This window comes from Eulemur rufifrons, chromosome 10, assembly GCF_041146395.1.
Source record: "Eulemur rufifrons isolate Redbay chromosome 10, OSU_ERuf_1, whole genome shotgun sequence".
Taxonomy (NCBI): Eukaryota; Metazoa; Chordata; class Mammalia; order Primates; family Lemuridae; genus Eulemur; species Eulemur rufifrons.
The window spans coordinates 7,438,018-7,463,102 of NC_090992.1; the positions used below are offsets into that span (position 1 = coordinate 7,438,018).

Consider the following 25,085-nt stretch of genomic DNA (forward strand, 5'->3'; position numbering starts at 1 on the left):
TAATATGATACCTGGGATACAAAGGGTGAGTGTGGTAACAGGCAAACTCATTATAAAATATGTATTACATCTCTATATTAAATAAATACAGTTTAAAGCCTTTATCTTAACAAAATTCTAAGATTTTTACTCACTTGATTTTGTCTTAACATTATCCTGATAATAGCCAAGTAGAATAATCAAGTCCTATCATCCTCTGAGCTTCAGTTTCCTTATCTGTAAAACCCCGTTTCACTTGATTTTCAGTTTTGCAAATCTCTGATTCTCATACTATTTGCCTTATTTCTAGATTTAGTGTGAGTTTACACTGCAAATGACTTAGTACAAAACAAGGCACCTTTTTATTAAACTATTTTACTATTTGCACACCAGCATAGGAAAATAGAACCAACTTATCATTTGAAAAATAGTCCCCCTTTAAACCATGTGGTACAGAACGACTTAAACTTTTGCATCATCATAAAGTTCTCACATTCTAGGAAATAAACAGATATAACTACTACGAATTGAATTGAAATTTTATAAGAACTTATCTGCCCTGGTTAGATTATGAAAAGGGGAAAAGGAGTTCTCCCTACGGATGAGAATGTGGGGAGACGGAGATACCTTCTTGCTTTGTGCTCAGGATTATTCTGGTTTATGCACTGTAGTGGAATAACCTTTTAAATTATACAATTTAATATAACAACACAATTTGTAAAAATTCTATACACCTAAAAATGGCTTTCATTTGGAAATTTACAAAATGCACTTTGACTCGAAAACATTAATTTGTCACTCTAGACACAGGGTGGCGCTGCAAGCTAAGATTGTGAATAAAGAACCCTATAAAGCTCGCGTATTCTTTTGTGTTGCGAGACACAATCAAAAACACACGCAAGATTTGCAAGCAGTACAGGATTACCAACGGGTTTGGGCAGCGATGTACCAACCGAATTTAAGGTTAAAAGCAACTTTGTGCCGATTCTTTCAAGCAAGAAATTGGAATTGAATGTCTCAAGTCTTTTTGTGATCGCTGAAGGGATTGGATGTAAAGACCCAGACTCCAACATGGAGAAGCTAGAGAGAATTCATCCAAACAGGCAAGTGTTGGCCTTTATTTTGATAGTGTTCTTTTCTCAAGTTCGCTCCGAGCCTATTTGTTATTCTGTGCCTGAGGAAACAGAGAGTGGCTCCTTTGTAGCCCACCTGACCAAGGATCTGGGCCTGCAAACCGGGGAACTGGCTGCCCGGTCGGCCCGGGTGGTGTCTGACGATGACAAGCAGCCTTTGCAGCTGGATCGTCAGACAGGGGATTTGCTTCTGAAGGAGAAGCTAGACCGGGAGGAGCTATGTGGCCCTACAGAGCCGTGTGTACTGCATTTCCAAGTGCTTCTGGAAATGCCAGTGCAGTTTTTTCAAGGAGAATTATCAATCCAGGACATAAATGACCACTCTCCAGAATTCCCTGATAAGGAAGTGCTCTTGAAAATACCAGAAAACAGCCAGCCAGGGACTCTGTTTCCGTTGGTATTAGCTCAGGATTTGGATGTGGGTAGCAATGGTCTTCAAAAATACACAATCAGCCCCAATTCTCATTTTCACATTCTCACTCGAAATCATAGTGAGGGCAAGAAATACCCAGATTTGGTGCAGGACAAGGCACTGGACCGAGAGGAGCAGCCCGAGTTCAGCTTAACCCTCATGGCGCTGGATGGCGGGTCACCACCTAGGTCTGGGACGGTCATGGTTCGAATCTTGATCATGGATGTCAATGACAATGCTCCTGAGTTTGTGCACACCCCATATGAGGTGCAGATCCTGGAAAACAGCCCCCTAGATTCCCCAGTTCTTAGTGTCACAGCTAGGGATGTGGATGCTGGAAACTTCGGGAGTGTTTCCTATGGCTTGTTCCAAGCATCAGATGAAATTAAACAAACTTTCTCAATAAATGAAGTCACAGGAGAAATCCGACTAAAAAAGAAATTGGATTTCGAAAAAATTAAATCTTACCATGTGGAAATTGAGGCCACAGATGGAGGAGGCCTTTCTGGGAAAGGCACAGTAGTCATAGAGGTGGTGGATGTGAATGATAACGCCCCTGAACTTAGCATATCTTCCCTCACCAGCTCCATCCCAGAAAATGCTCCTGAGACTGTAGTCTCTATCTTCCGAATTCGAGATAAAGATTCCGGAGACAATGGAAAGATGATTTGCTCTATTCCAGATAATTTGCCATTCATTCTAAAGCCAATTTTCAAGAATTTTTATACCCTGGTAACAGAGAGACCATTGGATAGAGAGAGCAGAGCTGAGTACAACATCACCATCACCATCACTGACTTGGGGTCACCCAGGCTGAAAACAGAGCACAGCATAACCGTGCTGGTCTCTGACGTCAATGACAACGCCCCTGCCTTCTCCCAAACCTCTTACACACTACTTGTCCGTGAGAACAACAGCCCCGCCCTGCACATCGGCAACGTCAGCGCCACAGACAGAGACTCAGGCACCAACGCCCAGGTCACCTACTCATTGCTGCCTCCAGGGGACCCACACCTGCCTCTCACCTCCCTGGTCTCCATCAACGCGGACAACGGGCACCTGTTCGCCCTCAGATCGCTCGACTACGAGGCCCTGCAGGCGTTCGAGTTCCGCGTGGGCGCCACAGACCGAGGCTCTCCTGCGCTGAGCAGCGAAGCGCTGGTGCGCGTCGTGGTGGTGGACGAAAACGACAACTCGCCTTTCGTGCTGTACCCGCTGCAGAACGGCTCTGCGCCCTGCACCGAGCTGGTGCCCAGGGCGGCAGAGGCCGGCTACCTGGTGACCAAGGTGGTGGCAGTGGACGGAGACTCGGGCCAGAACGCCTGGCTGTCGTTCCAGCTGCTCAAGGCCACGGAGCCCGGGCTGTTCAGCGTGTGGGCGCACAATGGCGAGGTGCGCACCGCCAGGCCGCTGAGCGAGCGCGACGCGGCCAAGCACAGGCTGGTGGTGCTGGTGAAGGACAACGGCGAGCCTCCCCTGTCTGCCACCGTCACGCTGCACGTGCTCCTGGTGGATGGCTTCTCCCAGCCCTACCTGCCGCTCCCGGAAGCGGCCCCGGACCAGGCGCAGGCCGACTCGCTCACCGTCTACTTGGTCATCGCCTTGGCCTCTGTGTCCTCGCTCTTCCTCTTCTTGGTGTTGCTGTTCGTGGCGGTGCGGCTGTGCAGGAGGAACAGGGCGGCCTCGGGGGGTCGTTGCTCAGTTCCCGAGGGCCACTTTCCTGGCCATCTGGTGGACTTCAGCGACACAGGGACTCTGTCCCAGAGCTACCAGTATGAGGTGTGTCTGACGGGAGACTCTGGGACTGGTGAGTTTAAATTCCTGAAGCCAATATTCCCTAACCTCTTGGTTCAGGACACTGGGGGAGATGTTAAGGAAAACCCCAAGTGCAGGAATAGTTTTGTATTCAGTTAAGTGTTGTATGTAGTTCAGCGAACCTCTCATTAATTTTGTGAAACTTCCCATTGCAATGCCTTTCTTTTAAGAATTTGTATTGTTATCTAAATATTCATACAACTATTCCAAGCTTAGTCATATCCCCAATAGCACTGAATTTGTTCTCTTTTATTGGTATTAATTGCACTTGGCATTTTAAATCATATTAGATGTTGAATACTATTTTTCTATTTGATCTTCTCTTGGTGATTAATGTTTCCATAACTATAAATTACTCAATTAGTATAAAGAAGAAATTTTATTTTAATGAATTTCTTAAGTTATGTCTTCTTAATGAAATGCTTTAAAGCATTTATGAAAGCTTGAATCCCTATGTATTTGTGGTGCCTGTCTTTATCACATAATTTAATCTTTGCAAGGCCAAACTGTTTGAAATTCCTTATAGTTACCTTGGCCTTTCTGGTTGACTATTACCAGGTTAAGCTCCTTTAATAGCCATGAGCATAAAACTTAGCATGCTTGTTTTTCCCAAATTATATATAAACATACACTTCATTAAAATACTAATACACTAAAATTCCAACCCTTTTCCTGTTGTGAGAACCATATATGCTAGAGATTATTTTATTTGCTTGCTATTTACCTAGCACATCGTGTTTCATAAATACTGATATTTAAAAATTTTTAAACATTCTCATTTATAAATAATAATTAAAGAGTTAAATCTCATATAACTTGCCAAACCTTTTGCTACACTGTTAGATCACTGCTTGATCTAAGTTAAAAAACTTAGAACTGAAATAAGCCTCTGAAAAATTCAGGAGTCTCAAGAGCATCATAAGTCTCCTTGTCCTTCCTTTTGCTTTATGAGTAGAAATCCAAGTGTAGTTTAATATGTGTATTTCCTTTGTTTTTCTTGCAGCTTCTCCCCATCTTTCCAAAGAGTCAGGAAATTTCTTCTGAATCTTGGCTATTCTGTTTAAGTCTGATTATCAGTTGATCTCAAATTTTTTTTACCTTACGTTACTTTGCAAATGTGGACAGTCTATACAAAAAGAAATAATGATTTCTTTTTGATGTTTAATTGTCTTCTGTTTTGTTCTTTAATGTAACCTTCAGTTATTTTAAATTAATTTAATGTTTAAATTATGCCAAATTTGGATTTGTATAAAATGAGTATTATTTTATCCCTGAATAGACTGGAACAGTAATGAATTTATCTCAATTATAATTGTTTTATGATGTGTTCAATAAGCCAAGTAAGGTAGACAAAGTTATATGGATGTAACTATAAGACAATTCAATTTACCTTTTAGCAGAATTTGAGCAATTGAAGAGCTTGCTTTATAATCTAATATTAACTTTTAAATTTCAACTTTCATTCTACTGGAGTTTAAGTACTTTCACTTTTCCCTGAATTACTCTTTTTTTCTAAGGCTATAATGAAATAAAAAAGGAAAATTACTGACTGTTTAAATTACTCTTGACACATAGTTTTTAGCCTTCATTCAATACAAAAATTGAAGTGAGGAAGAGATAAAAGTGAGAACAGAATCAAACACAAACAAATATATAAGACGTAAATATGGTAGTCAACTTTCATGATTTCTCCATGTATTGTTAGCTATTTAAATGAAATAGCTTTTATGTATGATGACAAGTAAAAAAATCTTATTAAAGTTTTTGGCTATATATTTCAATATCATAAAAATCCAAATTTTCTTTTATTGTTTATGCAAGGAAAGTCTAATTTGTATAATTACCCAAATGAGACTGGCCAAATAAATACCCAGAATCCACATCATCCTTGTATGTATTCATAAAGCACGGGTCATTCCTTACCAGCTTAAGGGCTACCATCAGACTCATGTAGAATAGATCAACATTTTAAAATTCAATTATTGGAATTTAGTAGTAAACATGATCTAAATAACTTTCACAGCATCCATACGTTATGAAAATAGGCCAGTTCTGTTGTTACAGAACAAAAATAGAGGCCAAATATCTTGGTAATAACACCCATTTCAACAGATATTTTCTCAAATTCATCTATTGTATGTGCATCTTTTACAATTCCTTTGCTATTGTTTTTAGGCACAGCATATAGTGAATTTTAATACATGCTGTTTTGGGTGAAGAAATTCTACTGAAGGCAATGTAGCCCATATTATTTTAAAACTCCTCTTCCTTTACTATCAAAAGCTACAAAATATATTTTCAATAGTGTTAGGTTAAAAGTTATGTTTATATTTGGGGAAATTATGCTCCCAGGTTAGATAGATTACCTAGTAGCTGAAAACAACCATAAAAATGTATTAAAATTTAAAAACTATCTGCTTGAAGTAATGAAAAGCAGATGATATGATAATAACTGAATAGGTTAAGATTCCTGAGAAGGCATATTCCTGAGAGGAAAATTCTGAGGAGGATGAGAACTGACTCCTACAGTCAGTTTTACCCAAAGAAAATTTGCTAAGTCTGAGAACAAACAAGGGGCTGTGGAGAATATATCAAAGTTCTCAACTGAAGTTCTGGAGGGCCAGGTGCTTATCAGGACAGCAAAGAGCCTTGACTAAGCACAGTGCCTGTTTGGATTAAGGTGATTTGATTAGGCAGGACTCTATCAAGTTAACAGAGGGAAAGGTGAACACTGTCAGGAGGAAGATAACATCTTGATGCTGGACAGCTTTTTGCATATTCAGCATTCAATAAAAATCAGTAAAAAAACCAAAATCAGTAGCCACATACACACACCAAAAACTGGATGACATGAAGAAAACGAAGAGAAAAAACAGACAACATAGATGACCCACAGATGATCCAGATATTAGAATTAACTGACAATGATGTTAAAATAAGTATGACTAATATGTAAAAATAAAGAACAATGGAGAAAATAGAAAAAGATCATTTCACTGGAGAATTGAAATTTAAAAGTGGAAATTAATTCTGGAACTAAAAAGGTATAATATCTAAAATTAAAACCATTTAAATGGTTTAATGCCATAGATATAAAGGAACACAAGATTAGTGGATGCAAGACAGGGCAATATAAATATCCAAATAGAAGCACAGAGTAAAAAATAATGGAAAATACAGAAAATAACATTAGTGACATGTGGGACATTAAACAATCCCTCTAACATACATATTATTGTAATCCTAGAAGGAAAAGAGAGAATAAGAATGAGGAATAAACAATAGTTGAAGAGATAATGACCACAAATATCCCAAAATTGGTGAAAATGCTTAACCTTTCAAGATACTCAGTGAAACCCAATCTGGATAAATAAAAAACAAAGCACACCTAGGCATATCTTAGGAAAGTTGCTGAAGACCAAAGTCAAAGAGAAAACCTTAAAAGCAACCACATTAAAAAATGACACATTACTTTTAAAGGAGCATCAGTAAAATGAAGAGTTGACTTTTCACCAGAAGTCATGAAACCAAAAGGCAAAGGAATATGTCTTTAAAGTCCTGAAAGAAAATTATTACTACACTACAATTCTATTACCAGCAAATATATACTCTAATAATGAATGAGGTTTTCAGACAGAAGCTGAGAGAATTAACCACAGTTACCCGTGCACTAAAAGAAATTCTTTTAGTGAAATTCATTTGGCAAAAGGAAAATAGTCCAAAAGAAATCACAGAATTGCAGAAAGAAAAGAACAGCAACAAGAAGGGTAAATATACATGAATGTCGATTGAATATTGATTATACAAAGCAACAATCATAGTTTCTTAAAGGATTTAAATTAGATGCAAAATTTAAGTTTATAACAACAATAGTGTAAGAGACAGAGGTATAAATAGAGTTAAAGAGTTCTAAGGTTCTAAGCATTATCATGGAAGTAGTAAAATTAATAATTTGTATTAGATTCTTGTAGATCAAAGATGTATGCTATAATTTCTTGGATAAACACCATAATAACTAAAAACCTAATTGAAAAATAAAAAACAAATATGTGAATAATCCAAAAGAAGAAACTTTAGGGACAAATAGAAAAATAATTAGTTGGTAAGTAAAATGGAAAGGCATCAGATATTACATTAGTTATAATTGTATTAAATAATCAAATTAAACGACCAAAATTGTCAGGCTATATTTAAGAAAAACTCAACTCTGTGCTATCAAATAAATGTGTGTGTGCATGTGTGTGTGTGAGATAGCACAGAAAGACTTTTGAAAGTTTAAAAAATGGAATAAGGTAGATAGTAATACAAACACTAGCCAAAATAAACCTAATGTGGCTATACTCACATTAAGACAAAAGAGACTTAAGGAAAGATACATTATGAGAGATAGAGATATTTCTTAATAATAGGGAGGTAAATATACCAGAAACATGTTAGTTTTAAGACTAAATATATCCTCACAAGATAACTATAGGACACAAATAGGAAATAGACAAACCACAATCATACTAGAAGACTTAATACAACTCTCTCAATTCCTGATAGAATAAGAAGACAAAATACACACACACACACACACACACTCACAGAATATTGATGATCTGAACAACATGAACATTATATTTGAATATTAAATAAATTGACATACATACCACACTGGAGCATATACTTTCTTTTTACATGCATATGGAATATATTAAAAATGTTCATATTTTGGGTCATAATACAAGCCTCAAATTTTTAAAAAGAATTGTAATTACTCAGAGTATGCTCTTTAACCACAGTGAAATTTTAGATTTTGTAGATATCCATTATTATTTATTTCTTGAATGAAATCAAATAAGAAAGCCACTAAAGAAAGTTTCTTCGTGTACTCAAAAAGTACTTTTAAGGAGAAGACCAAGATATCACTTTAGTTTGTTCTCAAAAGTATTCTTCTTACACTGAAAATTAACTTAGTAAACGTTTATTTAGAACTTCCAGAAGCTAAGAGCTGGAGATACAGTTGGGAGCGCTTCTATGACTTGAAAGGATATGGGCACACATCAGGGTTGGAATGAAATGTCAAATACTATATGCAATAGTAAATAAGGACGCCTGGTGGTGCTGCAGGCTAAGAGTGGGCTCTGCCTATTACCCAGACGCCATTAAGCTGGGAATCCGAACTCTGAATGCTCCCTTAAAAGAAGGAAGCATTTTAAGTAAGATCTAAGGGGAGAGATCTTCAGAGAAGGCATCGTTCTAATGCAAATCAGTGAGAAAGATCGAATTTGAGGTTATTTAAATCGTCTGAGTGGATTTTATACCGAGTTGAAGAAACTGCACCTTCTGGACCAGGTCTGAACAATGGAGACTGCGCTAGCCAAAACGCCACAGAAAAGGCAAGTTATCTTTCTTGCTATATTGTTGCTTTTGTGGGAGGCTGGCTCTGAGGCAATTAGGTATTCCATACCAGAAGAAACAGAAAGGGGCTACTTTGTGGCCAATCTGGCAAAAGACCTGGGGCTTGGGGTGGGGGAATTGGCGACCCGGGGCGCGCAAATCCATTACAAAGGAAACAAACAGCTCTTGCATCTCGATATAAAGACCGGCAATTTGCTTCTATATGAAAAACTAGACCGGGAGGTGCTGTGCGGGGCGACAGAACCCTGTATATTGCATTTCCAACTATTACTGGAAAACCCCGTGCAGTTTTTTCAAGTTGATTTGCAGCTCAGAGATATAAATGACCATTCCCCAGAGTTCCTAGAGAGGGAAATGCTCCTAAAAATCCCAGAGAATGTCCAGCCAGGGACTGTGTTTCCTTTGAAAATAGCTCACGACTTCGACATAGGTAGCAACACTGTTCAGAACTACACAATTAGCCCCAACTTCCACTTTCATGTTGTTACTCATAATCGTGGAGATGGCAGCAAATACCCAGAGCTGGTGTTGGAGAAAGCGCTGGACCGAGAGGAGCAGCCTGAGTTCAGTTTAACCCTCGTGGCGCTGGATGGTGGGGCTCCGCCCAGGTCCGGGACGATCACAATACTCATTGTCGTCTTGGACAATAATGACAATGCCCCTGAGTTTTCGCAGTCGCTCTATGAGGTACAGGTCCCTGAGAACAGTCCCCTTAACTCTTCAGTTCTTGCTGTCTCTGCCCGAGATCTAGATGCAGGAGCCTATGGGAATGTAGCCTATGCTCTAGTCCAAGGCAATGAAGTTACTCAATCATTCGTAATAGACGAAATAACAGGAGAAATTCGTCTGAAAAAGGCATTGGATTTCGAGACAACTCGATATTATAATGTGGAAATTGTAGCCACAGATGGCGGAGGACTTTCAGGAAAATGCACTGTAGCTATAGAGGTGGTGGATGTGAATGACAACGCCCCGGAACTAACCATGTCGACGCTCACCAGCTCCACTCCAGAAAACTCCCCGGAAACTGTAGTTGCGGTTTTCAGTGTTTCGGATCCAGATTCTGGGGACAATGGAAAAATGGTTTGCTCCATCCACGATGATCTCCCTTTCCTCTTGAAACCCACATTCAAGAACTTTTATACCCTAGTGACACAGAGGCCACTGGACAGAGAGACCCGAGCTGAGTACAACATCACCATCACGGTCACTGATCTGGGGACTCCCAGGTTGAAAACAGAGCACAGCATAATCGTGCTGGTCTCCGACGTCAATGACAACGCCCCTGCCTTCACCCAAACCTCCTACACCCTGTTTGTCCAAGAGAACAACAGCCCCGCCCTGCACATAGGCAGCATCAGCGCCACAGACAGAGACTCAGGCACCAACGCCCAGGTCGCCTACTCACTGCTGCCGCCCCAGGACCCACACCTGCCCCTCGCCTCCCTGATCTCCATCAACATGGACAACGGGCACCTGTTCGCCCTCAGGTCGCTGGACTACGAGGCCCTGCAGGCGTTCGAGTTCCGCGTGGGCGCCACAGACCGAGGCTCCCCTGCGCTGAGCAGCGAGGCGCTGGTGCGCGTCGTGGTGGTGGACGACAATGACAACTCGCCTTTCGTGCTGTACCCGCTGCAGAACAGCTCTGCGCCCTGCACCGAGCTGGTGCCCAGGGCGGCAGAGGCCGGCTACCTGGTGACCAAGGTGGTGGCGGTGGACGGAGACTCGGGCCAGAACGCCTGGCTGTCGTTCCAGCTGCTCAAGGCCACGGAGCCTGGGCTGTTCAGCGTGTGGGCACACAATGGCGAGGTGCGCACCGCCAGGCCCCTGAGCGAGCGCGACGCGGTCAAGCACAGGCTGGTCGTGCTGGTGAAGGACAATGGCGAGCCTCCCCTGTCTGCCACCGTCGCTCTGCACGTGCTCCTGGTGGATGGCTTCTCCCAGCCCTACCTGCCGCTCCCGGAAGCGGCCCCGGACCAGGCTCAGGCCGACTCGCTCACCGTCTACTTGGTCATCGCCTTGGCCTCTGTGTCCTCGCTCTTCCTCTTCTCGGTGCTGCTGTTCGTGGCTGTGCGGCTGTGCAGGAGGAACAGGGCGGCCTTGGGGGGTCGCTGCTCAGTTCCCGAGGGCCACTTTCCTGGCCATCTGGTGGATGTCAGCGGCACAGGGACTCTGTCCCAGAGCTACCAGTATGAGGTGTGTCTGACGGGAGACTCTGGGACTCGTGAATTTAAATTCCTGAAGCCGATAATCCCCAACCTCTGGCCCCAGGGCTCTGGTGAAGAAATGGGGAAAGCTGCTACCTTCCAGAATAGCTTTGGATTCAATTAGAGATCTGATTAGGATGCGATGTTTTCTGCCATTTATCCCTAACTTATCCAGATATAGAAGTTGAGAGTGTCATGGAGACAAAGTCCACCTTCAGGTTTAGCTTTGATTTCTCTTTTTAATGGATTTGTCTATTGAACTTTATGTTGTCCAATTTTGCAAATTTCAGTTTTACTTCATTGTATTCATTTCCATAGAGCCCTTCTGAATCCGTGCATGCTGTTGATTTTCCTGAGATTTTAAACTCTTTTTGTTGGTGTTTGTTATGATGAACTGTCTTAATAAAATCAAAATCATTTTATTTTCTATGTATTCTACCCATTCTGTTTCATCACCCTCTCACTGTATTTGATGCTAAATTATGAAAATAAAAGTGTTTTACATCACTTTCTTTATTTTAATTGTTTCTGAAGGAATATGTACCTATAATACCATCAAATATGTGAGAAAACATGTAAAAATGCAACAATCTTCTATCTACTCTTTTTTCCCAGCCCTGATTTTTATTATACACTTTTTTTTTTGAGAGGGTGTCTCTCTGTTGTTCAGGCTGGAGTGAAGTGGTGTGATCATAATTCACTGTAACCTCTAACTCCTAGGCTCAAGCAATCCTCCAGCCTCAGCCTCCCAAGTAGCTAGAACTACAGGAAAGCACCACATCTGGCTAATTTTCTCAAAACATAATGCTCCTTTTAAGTTTAATCCTTTCATTCTCATTGCTGTATAGTATATTCAACGTATAAATATGCCACAATTTATTATCCATCTTTAGATGAATATTTGGGTTGCGGCAAAGTTTGGTTGTTATGAATAATACTGCTATGAACATTATTGTATGTAGCTTTTTTTCATGATTTGCTGTGGTGTGATATTGTATGCGTCCTTTGGCAAATCTGTATATGCAGTTTTGTTGGGTATATACCTTGGAGTGTAATCACTCCTTACTGACTAAGTACATGTTCACTTTTAGTAGACATTTCTCAATTGTCTTTCAAAGTGGTTGTACTACTTTAAACTGCTATCGCCAGTGTTTGGATGTACAAGTTTCCCCACATTTTTGCCAACACATGGTATTGTCTGTTTTTTAATTTTGTCCATTGGCAAGCAATTTTAAACCTTTTTTGTTTTGTTTTGTTTAGCTCTTCTTATATTTACTGTCTTTTTTTTTCTTTTTGAGACAGAGTCTCACTCTGTTGCCTAGGCTAGAGTGCTGTGGTGTTGGTCTAGTTCACAGGAACCTCGAACTCCTGCCTCAGCCTCCCCAGTAGCTGGGAACACGGGCACACACCACCACACCTGGCTAATTTTTTTCTATTTTTAGTAGAGACAGGGTTGGTCTCGTTCTTGCTCAGGCTGTTCTTGAATTCCTGACCTCAAGTGATCCTCCTTCTTTGGCCTCCCAGAGTGCTAGGATTACAGGCATGAGCCACCACACCTGGATGTATATTTACTTTCTTATCATCAAGGAATATGTTTGTAACTGTTAGGGGCTGAACTGTGTCTCACTCCCCCACCCCTCAAATTCATATGTTGAAGCCCTAACCCCTACTACCTCAGAATGTGACTGTATTTACAGATAGGCCCTTTAAAGGGGTGATCACATGAAAATGGGTTATTAGGACAGGTCTTAATTCAGTATGACTGGTGTCCTTATGAGATGAGGAGGTTAGAATGTAGAGAGACACCAGACATGTGCACCCACAGACAGGGGATCATGTGAACACACTGGAAGAAGATGGCCATCTACAAACCAAGGAAAGAAGTCTCCAAATAAAACTAATCCTGCCAACACCTTGATCTTGAAGTTCTAGCCTCCAGAACTGTGAGGAAACAAATTTCTGTTGTTTAAGTTCTAATACCCAGTCTATGGTATTTGTTATGGCAGCCCTAGAAAACTAATACAGTAACTTTTTCATAAACTTTAGACAATTAATTTCCTGTTATAATTGCTGAGTATCCAGCACATTTAAAACAACTTCAATCATCCATATTTCACATATAGCTATATCACTACTTTCAGGTACTTCTCTGGTAAAACTGAAACCTTCATTTATTTTCCATTAATAACAGTTTCATTTGATTTTTTGTATGAAAAAAGGAATAACATTCTTATTCTTCCTTTTATATCTGTTTTTCTCTTACACTTTCCAACCTCTCTTAATTGAATATCTACTTTTACATTTTATATTTTTACAGCCATAGCTTTACATCTTCTTTATAAGAATAGCTAAGAATTCCTTGTCTTGTCTATAGATGTTTTAGAACCTGAAAATAAATATTAAAATTTTTCTTTTGATGACTATATAAATTATGAATGCCCTGTAGCCAAAAGAACCAAGAATACACTGTGTCAGAACAAAATTGTGTTTACCTTTCAAAGGTGTTATAGGATTTGGGCTTGTATTAAGTGATTTTGGGGAGGGTTCAAGGAAGTATAGGCTAGCTCTGGACTGGATGCTTTCAGAAAATGGGGGTAGGTCCATGATTGGGTATCTTAATGAATTTTATTTAGAAGGTGGGAAGAATAAAGTGAAATTAAAGCTGTAATTGGTAAAGAAGCAACATTCACTCATATTAACAAAGGAAGGATTTGGGGTTTTTTTGGGTTTTTTTTTTGTCTTTTTTGATGTTTCTTTGGACAATGTTCTTGCTTTTCTCTCTGTTCAAGCATGAAGTAATTTTATTTTGGTCTTGCTCCATCAAGGTCACAGTGGTCTTTTCTGATGTTAGTATTCTATGTATTGGTTTTGCTCAACAGGAGAAGATCGTGGCCTACATGTGAGTGACAGGAGAGTTTCTAGTTTTCAAGGACTGATTCCCTCTTTCTCAAAATATAGCTTATTGCAGAGTCATATTACTTAGTGAAAAGGACTATCTGTCTGTTCTTTGGATCTGACGTTGTGCTTCCTGTGACATTGAAAACAGAAATGTTCCTAAGATCAAGATCAAGATAGATTCATCATTTAATATATATATTTTCTTTTTTTAAAACTGATAACCAGAGAGAAAGAAGATTCATCATCTTAAACTCCTTCAGTTGGCTTTACCATATTTTCAAAATCTCAATCAATAATTCAGCTTCTCATATTTCCTACCTGAAGCCCTTGATCTTTCTGCTTCTATCTGGATTCAATGATCTGTAAGTCTGTACAAAACTGTCATCTTGTCTTTCTATCTCTCCTGGTTGAGTCCATTGTTTAATAGATCCCTTATCACCTTCTTTCTTTTTTATTCCTTCCCTTTGCCACAGTATATCCTGAAGTGGCTTCCTAAAAGAGAGTTCAGGAAAAAGAAACTTTCCATATCTCTACAAGTCTGAAAATGCATTTAATTTTCCTTTATAGTTGATTGATGATTTGGCCAGATATAAAATTCTTGCTTGGAAATTTAAAATCATTAATGCACTGATTATTGATTCACAATTTTTAATAAGAAATCTTATGCAAGTTTTCTTCTTGATCTTTTCTGTTCTCTCTCTCTCTCTCTCTCTCTCTATATATATACCTCTACATATATGTGTGTGTGTGCATATATGCCTCCCTCTTTTCCTCTCAGTTTTAGGATTTTTTCTTCCTTTTAGGTGACTTGAATTTTGTAATAGTGTCATAATCTTTTTCATTCATTTTGCTGGACATTCAATGTACTTATGTATTCTAACAATTCATACCTTTTCATCTATGTGATTACTTCATCTCTATTATTATTTTCTTAATAATTGTATCCCTAATTTTATCTTGTTATTTCTTTCTGGGACTTGTGCTTATCAGATATTGACTACTCTCAATTATTTCTCTGTTTATATTTCACTTTTATTTTATATCTTTAGCTTTTCCTATACATTCTTAAGTCTCTTGCTTTATTTTTGAGTATTTCTAATAAATTTTTGATTTTATGGCATATTTAAGTCCTTAAGAACTTTCTTGTTATTAAACATTATTATGTATTATATATTTTATACTCTTATTATTACTATGTTCTTTCTGTGTACTTGGATGTTTTCTAAATATTTTATACATATATCTCATTTAATCTTCAAAATAATGGTACCATTGATTCCTAATTTTCAAGAAGAACAAACTGGAACACGCAGAAGTACAGCAACTTGCACAAGGCTACTGTCCTAATCAGCTTAGGCTGCTATAACAAAATGCCATAGACCAGGTGGCTTATAAAAAACAGAAATTTATTTCTTACAGTGCTGGGGCCTGGAAGTCTGAAATCAGGGTGCCAGCATGATTAGGTCCTGGTGAAGGCCCTTTTCTATGGTGCAGACTGATGACTTATTGTATACTCACATGGTGGAAAGAGGGCAAAAAAAGCTCTCTGCAGTCCCTTTTTATAAAGGCACTAATCCTATTCAGGAGGGCCGCTCCCTCATGACCTAATTACCTCTCAATAAATAAGAAATCAATCTGCAATGAATTGTGTTTGGCATATTTTGTATTCTTATAGATGTCCTGACCTATTTCCTACATTTTCAGGATCTTTAGAGCCACATTTTCCAATTTATCTGAGCAGAAAATGGTGAGAAAGGAATAAATATGGTCATGATATCCCATCATTGACTTCCATGATATTCACTGAAATGTAGTTCACCTTTTTACAGCACTTTATTTGGCCTGTATTTTTAGGACTTAGTGTCCTCCTTGCTGTGAGAGGATGGTGGAGGTAATTCTTGAATGTTTATTTTCTGCATTGCATCATGTTCTTACAACAGGGTAATATACTTGGACGTTGATTAATTAATTAATTAATGTAAGAAATGAATTTGACAAAAATGGAAAAGTCACTTAAAACCACATCCAACTCTATCCATACAAAAATGAAGTAGAGTCCTAAAATGCTTAAGGCAATTATTTGATTGTTCCTGGTTCCTCTTTTAAATAATTTCATTTGCTTAGATATTTCTATCATAAGTACTTCTTGGTCTCAATTTTCCTTCTAATAGCCTAATGGATCTTTTTTACTATCTTGGCATAGCCACTTAACAAAGTAATTTTGTTGCTCATGCCACTTATAGAGAATTTTTTTTTATTTTACTATTAGTGTTGCTAACAAACTCCTAAATTTTGTATAGTGTGTTGATATGTTTGTTGGGACAATTAAATAATGTACCTCTTGGACTTACAAATTACACTGGTCATCAGAGACAATTGCACTGCCAAATCAAAGTCAATTGTAGGAAGTTTTCTACATTACCTGAAGTAGTGATTCTTAAATGCTGCTATGCATGAGAATCACTTAAGGAAAAAGATTGAAGTATTCTTCAATCTTTCTCCATATTTAGCACCACCAGAGAATTTGATTCAAGATCTGGAGGGGAGCCTGGAATTGGCTTTTTAAAAAAACAACGTACAAAACCCCAATATTCTCAAGCAATTCTTTATGTATGTGGTTCACAAACTGAGTTTGAGAAACACTGACTCGACCCAAAAGTCTTTATAATGCTCAGATTTCAGAAATGGTATTGATGTGAAAACCCCTCATGAAGTTATTAATTTGAACGCGTGGTGGCGGTGCAGGCTAAGAGAGTGAATAAAAGCTCTGCAGATTCAGTGGACTCCATTTTACCCAGAAGCCAGGTAAAAATACAGAACATAGTTAGAGCTAAAGCTAAGATAGACGTGTTCAGGAAGGCAGTCGTCGCCAGGCAAGTTATAAGAACAAATTTAAAAATCTATGGCAAAAGCATTTCGGAGGGTCGTCGCCCGATGTGGTGATTGGGAGCTGAAGAGGATTTTTACTATGGAATCAGACAGAACAATAGAGATGGTGCATACAAAAGCACAGCACAAGAAAAGGCAAGTGGCGATCTTCATTTTATTGATGCTTTTGTGGGAGGTGGGTTCAGAATCGATTCAGTATTCAGTACTGGAGGAGACAGAAAGTGGCACGTTTGTAGCCAACTTGACAAAGGACCTGGGACTTGCGGTGGGAGAGTTGGCCGCACGGGGCGCCAGGGTTGTTTTCAGGGGGAACAGACAGCATTTGCAGCTTGACCCACAGACCCATGATTTGCTGCTAAATGAAAAACTGGACCGGGAGGAGCTGTGCGGCTCCACTGAGCCGTGTGTGCTTCCTTTCCAAGTGTTACTGGAAAATCCTTTGCAGTTTTTTCAGGCTGCCTTGCGAGTCAGAGATATAAATGACCACGCCCCAGAGTTCCCTTCTAGAGAAATGATCCTGAAAATATCAGAAGTTACTACGCCAGGAAAGATATTTCCTTTAAAAATGGCAAACGATTTAGACGTTGGCAGCAACAGCCTTCAGAGCTACACAATCAGCTCCAATCCTCACTTCCACGTTCTCACCCGCAATCGCAGCGACGGCAGGAAGTTCCCGGAGCTGGTGCTGGACAAGGCTTTGGACCGCGAGGAGCAGCCTCAACTCAGGCTAACGCTCACCGCGCTGGATGGCGGGTCTCCGCCCAGGTCAGGAACCTCAGAGATTCAGATCCAGGTTTTGGACATCAATGACAACGCCCCTGAGTTTGTTCAGGAGCTCTATGAGGCTCAAGTCCCTGAAAACAGTCCCCTTGACTCTCTGGTTATTACCGTCTCAGCCAGAGATTTAGATGCAGGATCGTTTGGGGAGGTATCCTATGCCCTGTTTCAAGTCGATGACGTTAACCAACCCTTCGAAATAAACACAATCACAGGAGAAATTCGACTGAGAAAGGCTTTGGATTATGAGGAATTTCAGTCTTATCACGTGGATATTGAGGCCACAGATGGTGGGGGCCTAACAGGAAAATGCTCTTTAGTCCTCAAGGTCCTGGACGTGAATGACAACGCCCCTGAACTGACCATGTCATCACTCATCAGCCCCATCCCTGAAAACTTGCCAGAGATCATAGTGGCAGTTTTCAGTGTTTCAGATGCAGATTCTGGACATAACGAACAGGTTATTTGTTCTATAGATAACAATCTTCCCTTTATTCTAAGACCTTCGGTGGAGAATTTTTACACTCTGGAAACAGAAGGCGCCCTAGACAGAGAAAGCAAAGCTGAGTACAATATTACCATCACTGTCACTGATCTGGGGACACCTAGACTGAAAACCCAACACAGCATAACAGTGCTGGTCTCCGACGTCAATGACAACACCCCGGCCTTCACCCAAACCTCCTACACTCTGTTCGTCCAAGAGAACAACAGCCCCGCCCTGCACATAGGCAGCGTCAGCGCCACAGACAGAGACTCAGGCACCAATGCCCAGGTCGCCTACTCACTGCTGCCGCCCCAAGACCCCCACCTGCCCCTCGCCTCCCTGGTCTCCATCAACGCGGACAACGGGCACCTGTTCGCTCTCAGGTCGCTGGACTACGAGGCCCTGCAGGCGTTCGAGTTCCGCGTGGGGGCCACAGACCGAGGCTTCCCTGCGCTGAGCAGCGAGGCGCTGGTACGCGTCGTGGTGGTGGACGACAATGACAACTCACCCTTCGTGCTTTACCCGCTGCAGAACGGCTCTGCGCCCTGCACCGAGCTGGTGCCCAGGGCGGCAGAGGCCGGCTACCTGGTGACCAAGGTGGTGGCGGTGGACGGAGACTCGGGCCAGAACGCCTGGCTGTCGTTCCAGCTGCTCAAGGCCACGGAGCCCGGGCTGTTCAGCGTGTGGGCGCACAATGGCGAGGTGCGCACCGCCAGGCCCCTGAGCGAGCGCGACGCGGCCAAGCACAGGCTGGTGGTGCTGGTGAAGGACAATGGCGAGCCTCCCCTGTCTGCCACCGTCGCGCTGCACGTGCTCCTGGTGGATGGCTTCTCCCAGCCCTACCTGCCGCTCCCGGAAGCGGCCCCGGACCAGGCGCAGGCCGACTCGCTCACCGTCTACTTGGTCATCGCCTTGGCCTCTGTGTCCTCGCTCTTCCTCTTCTCGGTGCTGCTGTTCTTGGCGGTGCGGCTGTGCAGGAGGAACAGGGCGGCCTCGGGGGGTCGCTGCTCGGTGCCTGAGGGCCACTTTCCTGGCCATCTGGTGGATGTCAGCGGCACGGGGACCCTGTCCCAGAGCTACCAGTATGAGGTGTGTCTGACTGGAGGCTCAGGGACCAGCGAGTTCAAGTTTCTGAAACCGATTATCCCCAACTTCGCTCCTCAGGGAACTGGAAGGGAAATGGAGGAAAACTCCACGTTTCGGAATAGCTTCCCATTCAGTTAAGTACTGGATTACTCTATAATTCTAAACTCTACTTATTAAGTTTGGAAATCTCTTTTAACTTAAAGTTACATGTTATTGATGGTCTATTTCTTGCTTAATTTGCCTCTGTTCTTTAGGTTGAATCTTTTTAAAAAGATACTAGCAATGCACAGTATTTTCTCTATTCATGCTTAGTAGTTTTTTGTTACTTTGCTGGACTGTATTTGACAATCCGAGTAAAAAGTAAAATTTTATTTGCATAATTAAAATACTTTTAATTAAATCACCTATCCTTATTACAAAAGCATATTTCAAAGCCTTTAAGTAAAATTGTATTTCCAAATATTGGTGACTGTTTTTCACTATTGCTATGTAGGACTATATAAAAATGTGAGTATTTGTTTTTATTTCATCTTCCAATGTAAGTCTCATTTTGGGCTAACTCCTAAGAGTGTAATACTTACGATAAACACTAAGGATGGCTAAATGCTAAGATATCCATTCATACTTATGTGTATTTCAAATATACCATAATAGTCAACATATATTTTCTATGAATATAGACTTTAGTGAAGTGTCCACACATTACAGTTTGTGAACCTCATGTAAGTCCATGATGGTCTGTTTTTAAAAACATCGAGCCAATTATAATATAAATGCTTAATAAATATTTGCTGAATGTTACCAACATTCCAGTAGTCAATTTTTTTAAAAATATATTTTCTATGAATAAAGAAATATTAATTCCTTTCTACAATAATATACCCTTTGGTGAAATTACTAAATATCACTGTTTAGTTAAATCACTCTTTTTCTTTCCTTCAAAACAGAAAACACTCTTTTGCTGGCCCTGTGCTCTATTACAGAATATAAAATCCTTGAGAGCACAATTTATCTCATCTTTTTCTAACAATTTGAAAGCTGAAACGTATTGTTTTGTAAAATCCAACTTACGTTTTTCAAATTCCTCCTTTCACTCTTCCCAGTTTGTCTATGTGATATCTGCCAAGACGTACATAAGGTATTTGTGGCAGGTTATCTGGTAATGTCAGATTTTCTCTTCTAGTGCTGTGTAAGCATCATTTGCTTTATTAACCATAAAACTATTTACTTTCACAGTTTAGCCCATATTTGGTCTTATTTGTGTCAGTTATATTTGTGATATTTTATCAAAAATCCCTCTTTTTAACTTCCCATCAAAGACAGGGAATTTATATTAAAGTAACAATTAACTGAATATTTTATTTTTATTCTTAATTAAAGTGGAATTGGGCTTAACTAAATCATATTCAAGCGGGTTTTGTGTCTAGATAAATGAACTGTCATGTGTGATTACCAACTGGTTCAATGAGTGTAGGGAATATTTACTGTTTTGTATTCTCAGATATTTACCCTCCCCTCCTTGGAATGGTATTCTTCTTCTTTGGAGGGATTTGCTTTTTTCACTATTTTCACTCCAGTCACATGACTTTAGTTGGAGGAGTGGTGTTTTTCAATATCCCCATCTCCGCAGTCCCAGAGGATGTACATTGGGATGGGTTCCTCTCTGAAGCAGACAGGTCAAACCCCTTCCCCACAAAGTATTTTTGTTTTACTTCATTGAATTTATCGTCTTTTTCATGTTTATAGAAAAGACATTGCCTAAATTCTGAGCGTATACTGATTTTTAATAAAACAAATGGCCATTTCCTCTTAACTTCACTGGACATTGCACGAACTTAATTTATGAAGGAAACTAATTTCTAAAGGCTATGTAGACCAGAGACTGACAAGAAATAAGATTTTTGTTTTTCTCTCAGGAGTTACAGGCACATTGCAATTTGGGAAAAGAAACTGGGTGTTAAAAATTCATAATTTCTTTAATTTTTTTTTTTTGACAGAGTCTCACTCTGTCACCTGGGCTAGAGTGCCATGGCATCAGCTTAGCTCACAGCAACCTCAAACTCCTGGGCTCAAGCAATCCTCCTGCCTCAGCCTCCCGAGTAGCTGGGACTACAGGCATGCACCACCATGCCTGGCTAATTTTTTCTGTATATATTTTTAGTTGTCCATATAATGTCCTTCTATTTTTAGTAGAGACGGGGTCTTGCTCTTGCTCAGGCTGGTCTCGAACTCCTGAGCTCAAACAATCCACCCACCTCGGCCCCCAAGAGTGCTAGGATTACAGGTATGAGCCACCGCTGATAATTTCTTTTAAAACAATAGAACAAATTAGTACTTTTCAAATAGAACATAAACCCAAGAGCAAGCATATATTGTGTTTTATTTACTGTATTATCTCAAGAAATTAAATGAATGCCCACACAGATAAATACTTGTTAAATGAATACATGAATTTGCCTTGAGCAGAGCAGTTTTGTACATTGAACTTGTACCTTTATAAGGAAGATGAATATAGACAGAGACATTAATTTTGTTGTCACACTGTTGTTAGCTGTCCAAACAAGACTGCGTAATACGTGGGGGAAGAGGGAGTATATAACAAGCTAGGACCTAAAAAGCATGGCTTATGTTTTAGCTATTACAATGTGCTTTGAAATGAAAATTATCTGAAGTTGTAAAGTAGAACGCTTGGTGGCGCTGCAGGCTAAAAGAGTGAAAAACTGCAGACTCAGTGACTCTTAAAAGCCTTGCAGTTTCTGGCAGCTCGAAAAGGAAATATTTTTCACCGCTAGGGAAAGAAGGTTTGAGAGAGGCAGAACACCCATGTCAGTCAATGTTAAAAAGAAGTAATTCAAAATATTTAAACCAAGATAGCTCAGTTGGCTGTTACGCAATTATTTTGTGATTAAATACTGCATCTTTTTGGACCCGGAGGAACGATGGAGTCGCCGCTTCCCAAAGCGCCGGCGAAAAGGCAAGTGACCGCCATTATTTTCCTATTACTATTGTGGGAGGCGGGCAGTTCTATCATTAAGTATTCCCTTCTAGAAGAGAGAGACAGCGGCTTTTTTGTGGCTAACCTAGCAAAAGATCTGGGGCTGAGTGTAGAGGAGCTGGCTGCGCGAGGAGCCCGGATTCTTTCCAAAGGGAACAGACAGCATTTGCAACTCGAACAGAAGAGTGGGGATTTGCTCCTAAAAGAAAGATTGGACCGGGAGGAGTTGTGCGGTGACATGGATCCATGTATATTGCATTTCCAGGTATTACTAAAAAATCCAGTGCAGCTTATTCAAGGTGAACTACAGGTCCAAGATGTAAACGACCATGCCCCAGAATTCTTGGAAAATGAAATACTCCTAAAAATCCCTGAAAGCAGCCATCCAGGGACTCCATATCCTTTGAATATAGCTCAAGATTTGGATGTCGGTAGCAACACAGTTCAGAACTATATAATTAGCACCGACTCCCATTTCCACCTTTTCACTCGCAATCACAGTGATGGCAGGAAATACCCAGAGCTGGTGCTGGACAAAGCCCTAGACCGAGAGGAGCAGTCTGAGATCAGGTTAACCCTCACTGCCATGGATGGTGGGTCACCGCCCAGGACTGGGACTTCCCAGGTTCTCATCATGATCCTGGACATCAATGACAACGTCCCTGAATTTGCTCAGAGGCTCTATGAGGTGCAGGTTCCAGAGAACAGCCCTATAGGTTCCCTTGTCATCACTGTCTCTGCTAGAGATTTAGATGCTGGGACCCATGGGGAGCTCTCCTACTCATTTTTCCAATCCTCAAATCAAGTCATTCAGGCCTTTGAAATAAACACAATCACAGGAGAAATTAGATTAAAAAAAGTGTTGGATTTTGAGGAAATTCAATCTTACCGTATGGAAATTGAGGCCGAAGACGGTGGGGGTCTTTCAGGAAAATGCACCGTAGCCATAGAAGTGACGGATGTGAACGACAATGCCCCCGAACTGACCATGTCTTTATTCATCAGTGATATCCCAGAAAACTCCCCAGAAACTGTGGTTGCTATTTTCAGAATTTCTGATCCAGACTCTGGGGACAATGGAAAAATGATATGTTCCATCCAAGACCATCTCCCTTTCCTTCTAAAACCTACCATAGAAAATTTCTATACCTTGGTAACCGAAGGGTCCCTGAACAGAGAAATGAGAGCCCAGTACAACATTACCATCACCGTCACCGACTTGGGGACACCCAGGCTAAAAACTGAGCACAGCCTAACGCTGCTGATCTCCGACGTCAATGACAACGCCCCGGCCTTCACCCACACCTCCTACACTCTGTTCGTCCAAGAGAACAACAGCCCCGCCCTGCACATAGGCAGCGTCAGCGCCACAGACAGAGACTCAGGCACCAACGCCCAGGTCACCTACTCACTGCTGCCGCCCCAGGACCCACACCTGCCCCTCAACTCCTTGGTCTCCATCAACGCGGACAACGGGCACCTGTTCGCCCTCAGGTCGCTGGACTACGAGGCCCTGCAGGCATTCGAGTTCCGCGTGGGCGCCACAGACCGAGGCTCCCCTGCGCTGAGCAGCGAGGCGCTGGTGCGCGTCGTGGTGGTGGACGACAACGACAACTCGCCCTTCGTGCTGTACCCGCTGCAGAACAGCTCTGCGCCCTGCACCGAGCTGGTGCCCAGGGCGGCAGAGGCCGGCTACCTGGTGACCAAGGTGGTGGCGGTGGACGGAGACTCGGGCCAGAACGCCTGGCTGTCGTTCCAGCTGCTCAAGGCCACGGAGCCCGGGCTGTTCAGCGTGTGGGCGCACAATGGCGAGGTGCGCACCGCCAGGCCGCTGAGCGAGCGCGACGTGGCCAAGCACAGGCTGGTGGTGCTGGTGAAGGACAATGGCGAGCCGCCACTGTCTGCCACCGTCACGCTGCACGTGCTCCTGGTGGATGGCTTCTCCCAGCCCTACCTGCCGCTCCCGGAAGCGGCCCCGGACCAGGCTCAGGCCGACTCGCTCACCGTCTACTTGGTCATCGCCTTGGCCTCTGTGTCCTCGCTCTTTCTCTTCTCGGTACTGCTGTTCGTGGCGGTGAGATTGTGCAGGAGGAACAGGGCGGCCTCAGGAGGTCGTTGCTCAGTTCCTGGGGGCCACTTTCCGGGCCATCTGGTGGACGTCAGCGGCACTGGGACCCTATCTCAGAGTTACCAGTATGAGATATGTCTGACAGGAGGCTCGGGAACCACCAGTGAGTTCAAGTTCCTGAAACCAATGATTCCCAACCTCTTACCCCAGAGCACAAGGAAGGAAGTGGAAGAAAATCCCTCATTTGGGAATAATGTGGGCTTCTGAAAAATAATGAAAATAGATCCTGGGACTGTGGGTATATTTCTAATTAGAAACTTATCCAGAGATACCTATACAAAAGTGTTTTCACATTATTTCAAGTATGTACTCTTAAAGTCAAAGAATAAATTCCTTTACATAGGAAAGGACCCAGATTTAGCTACAGGAACCCTCCACAAAGCATGAAATGTGTATGTATCATGTTTTATATCAAACACTTATATGCTTATTGTGCAGTCTATCAAGTGGTCTTGTTTCCAGCGTTTTAAATTGCTTTCCATTGTCTTCAATCTTTACTGCTTCTTTCATTTTGTTGATTAGAGTTAATTGGAATGCTGTACAAGTATACATACCCTAAGTTTGAGAAGCATAGATTGTACGTTTTCATGCTTTTTTTAAAAAAGAGCACTTTTTATGCATCATGGACTATTTTAACACTTTTAATCTCAGAAGAAACCTTTCAGGTGAAGTATTTTGGAAATGAGCAAATGGATGTTCATATAGATTCAGTATATTTATTAAGGTCACCAACTAATAAGTAGCAGAGCTAAGCATCTCTCCTAGATCTGTCTGTCTGATTCTGCGTCAGTGACCTTGCTCTGATGGTATACTGTTTTCTGTCATTAGCTATCACCTGGCAAGTTTCTGCCTAATTAACAAGAAGTCTTTTTCTCA

At 41.3% G+C, this 25,085-nt stretch overlaps 4 protein-coding genes across 5 annotated transcripts; all 4 read left to right on the plus strand.

Annotated features, from left to right (window-relative positions):
- Nucleotides 1-872: 872 nt before the first annotated feature.
- On the plus strand, nt 873-4,651 carry LOC138393084 (protocadherin beta-4). The gene has a single exon (XM_069484129.1). It carries the CDS (start codon nt 1,051-1,053, stop codon nt 3,436-3,438), a length of 2,388 nt encoding a protein of 795 aa, XP_069340230.1. The 5' UTR covers nt 873-1,050; the 3' UTR covers nt 3,439-4,651.
- Nucleotides 4,652-8,457: 3,806 nt separating this feature from the next.
- On the plus strand, nt 8,458-11,589 carry LOC138393085 (protocadherin beta-5). The gene has a single exon (XM_069484130.1). It carries the CDS (start codon nt 8,686-8,688, stop codon nt 11,071-11,073), a length of 2,388 nt encoding a protein of 795 aa, XP_069340231.1. The 5' UTR covers nt 8,458-8,685; the 3' UTR covers nt 11,074-11,589.
- Nucleotides 11,590-16,635: 5,046 nt separating this feature from the next.
- On the plus strand, nt 16,636-19,891 carry LOC138393086 (protocadherin beta-6). Of its 2 annotated transcripts, XM_069484132.1 has the most exons (2): nt 16,636-16,871; nt 17,077-19,891. In XM_069484132.1, exon 2 carries the CDS (start codon nt 17,248-17,250, stop codon nt 19,222-19,224), a length of 1,977 nt encoding a protein of 658 aa, XP_069340233.1. In that variant the 5' UTR covers nt 16,636-16,871; nt 17,077-17,247; the 3' UTR covers nt 19,225-19,891. The 2 variants fall into 2 exon arrangements, with proteins under 2 accessions (XP_069340233.1, XP_069340232.1); XM_069484131.1 differs by having other exon boundaries at nt 16,636-19,891.
- Nucleotides 19,892-22,025: 2,134 nt separating this feature from the next.
- LOC138393087 (protocadherin beta-17) lies at nt 22,026-24,416 on the plus strand. Its single transcript, XM_069484133.1, has one exon. It carries the CDS (start codon nt 22,026-22,028, stop codon nt 24,414-24,416), a length of 2,391 nt encoding a protein of 796 aa, XP_069340234.1.
- Nucleotides 24,417-25,085: the final 669 nt, after the last annotated feature.

Excerpts from the sequence above, each read along its gene's own strand:
- LOC138393084 (XM_069484129.1), top strand. The coding sequence starts at position 1,051 with ATGGAGAAGCTAGAGAGAATTCATCCAAACAGGCAAGTGTTGGCCTTT.
- LOC138393085 (XM_069484130.1), top strand. The coding sequence starts at position 8,686 with ATGGAGACTGCGCTAGCCAAAACGCCACAGAAAAGGCAAGTTATCTTT.
- LOC138393086 (XM_069484131.1), top strand. The coding sequence starts at position 16,750 with ATGGCAAAAGCATTTCGGAGGGTCGTCGCCCGATGTGGTGATTGGGAG.
- LOC138393087 (XM_069484133.1), top strand. The coding sequence starts at position 22,026 with ATGGAGTCGCCGCTTCCCAAAGCGCCGGCGAAAAGGCAAGTGACCGCC.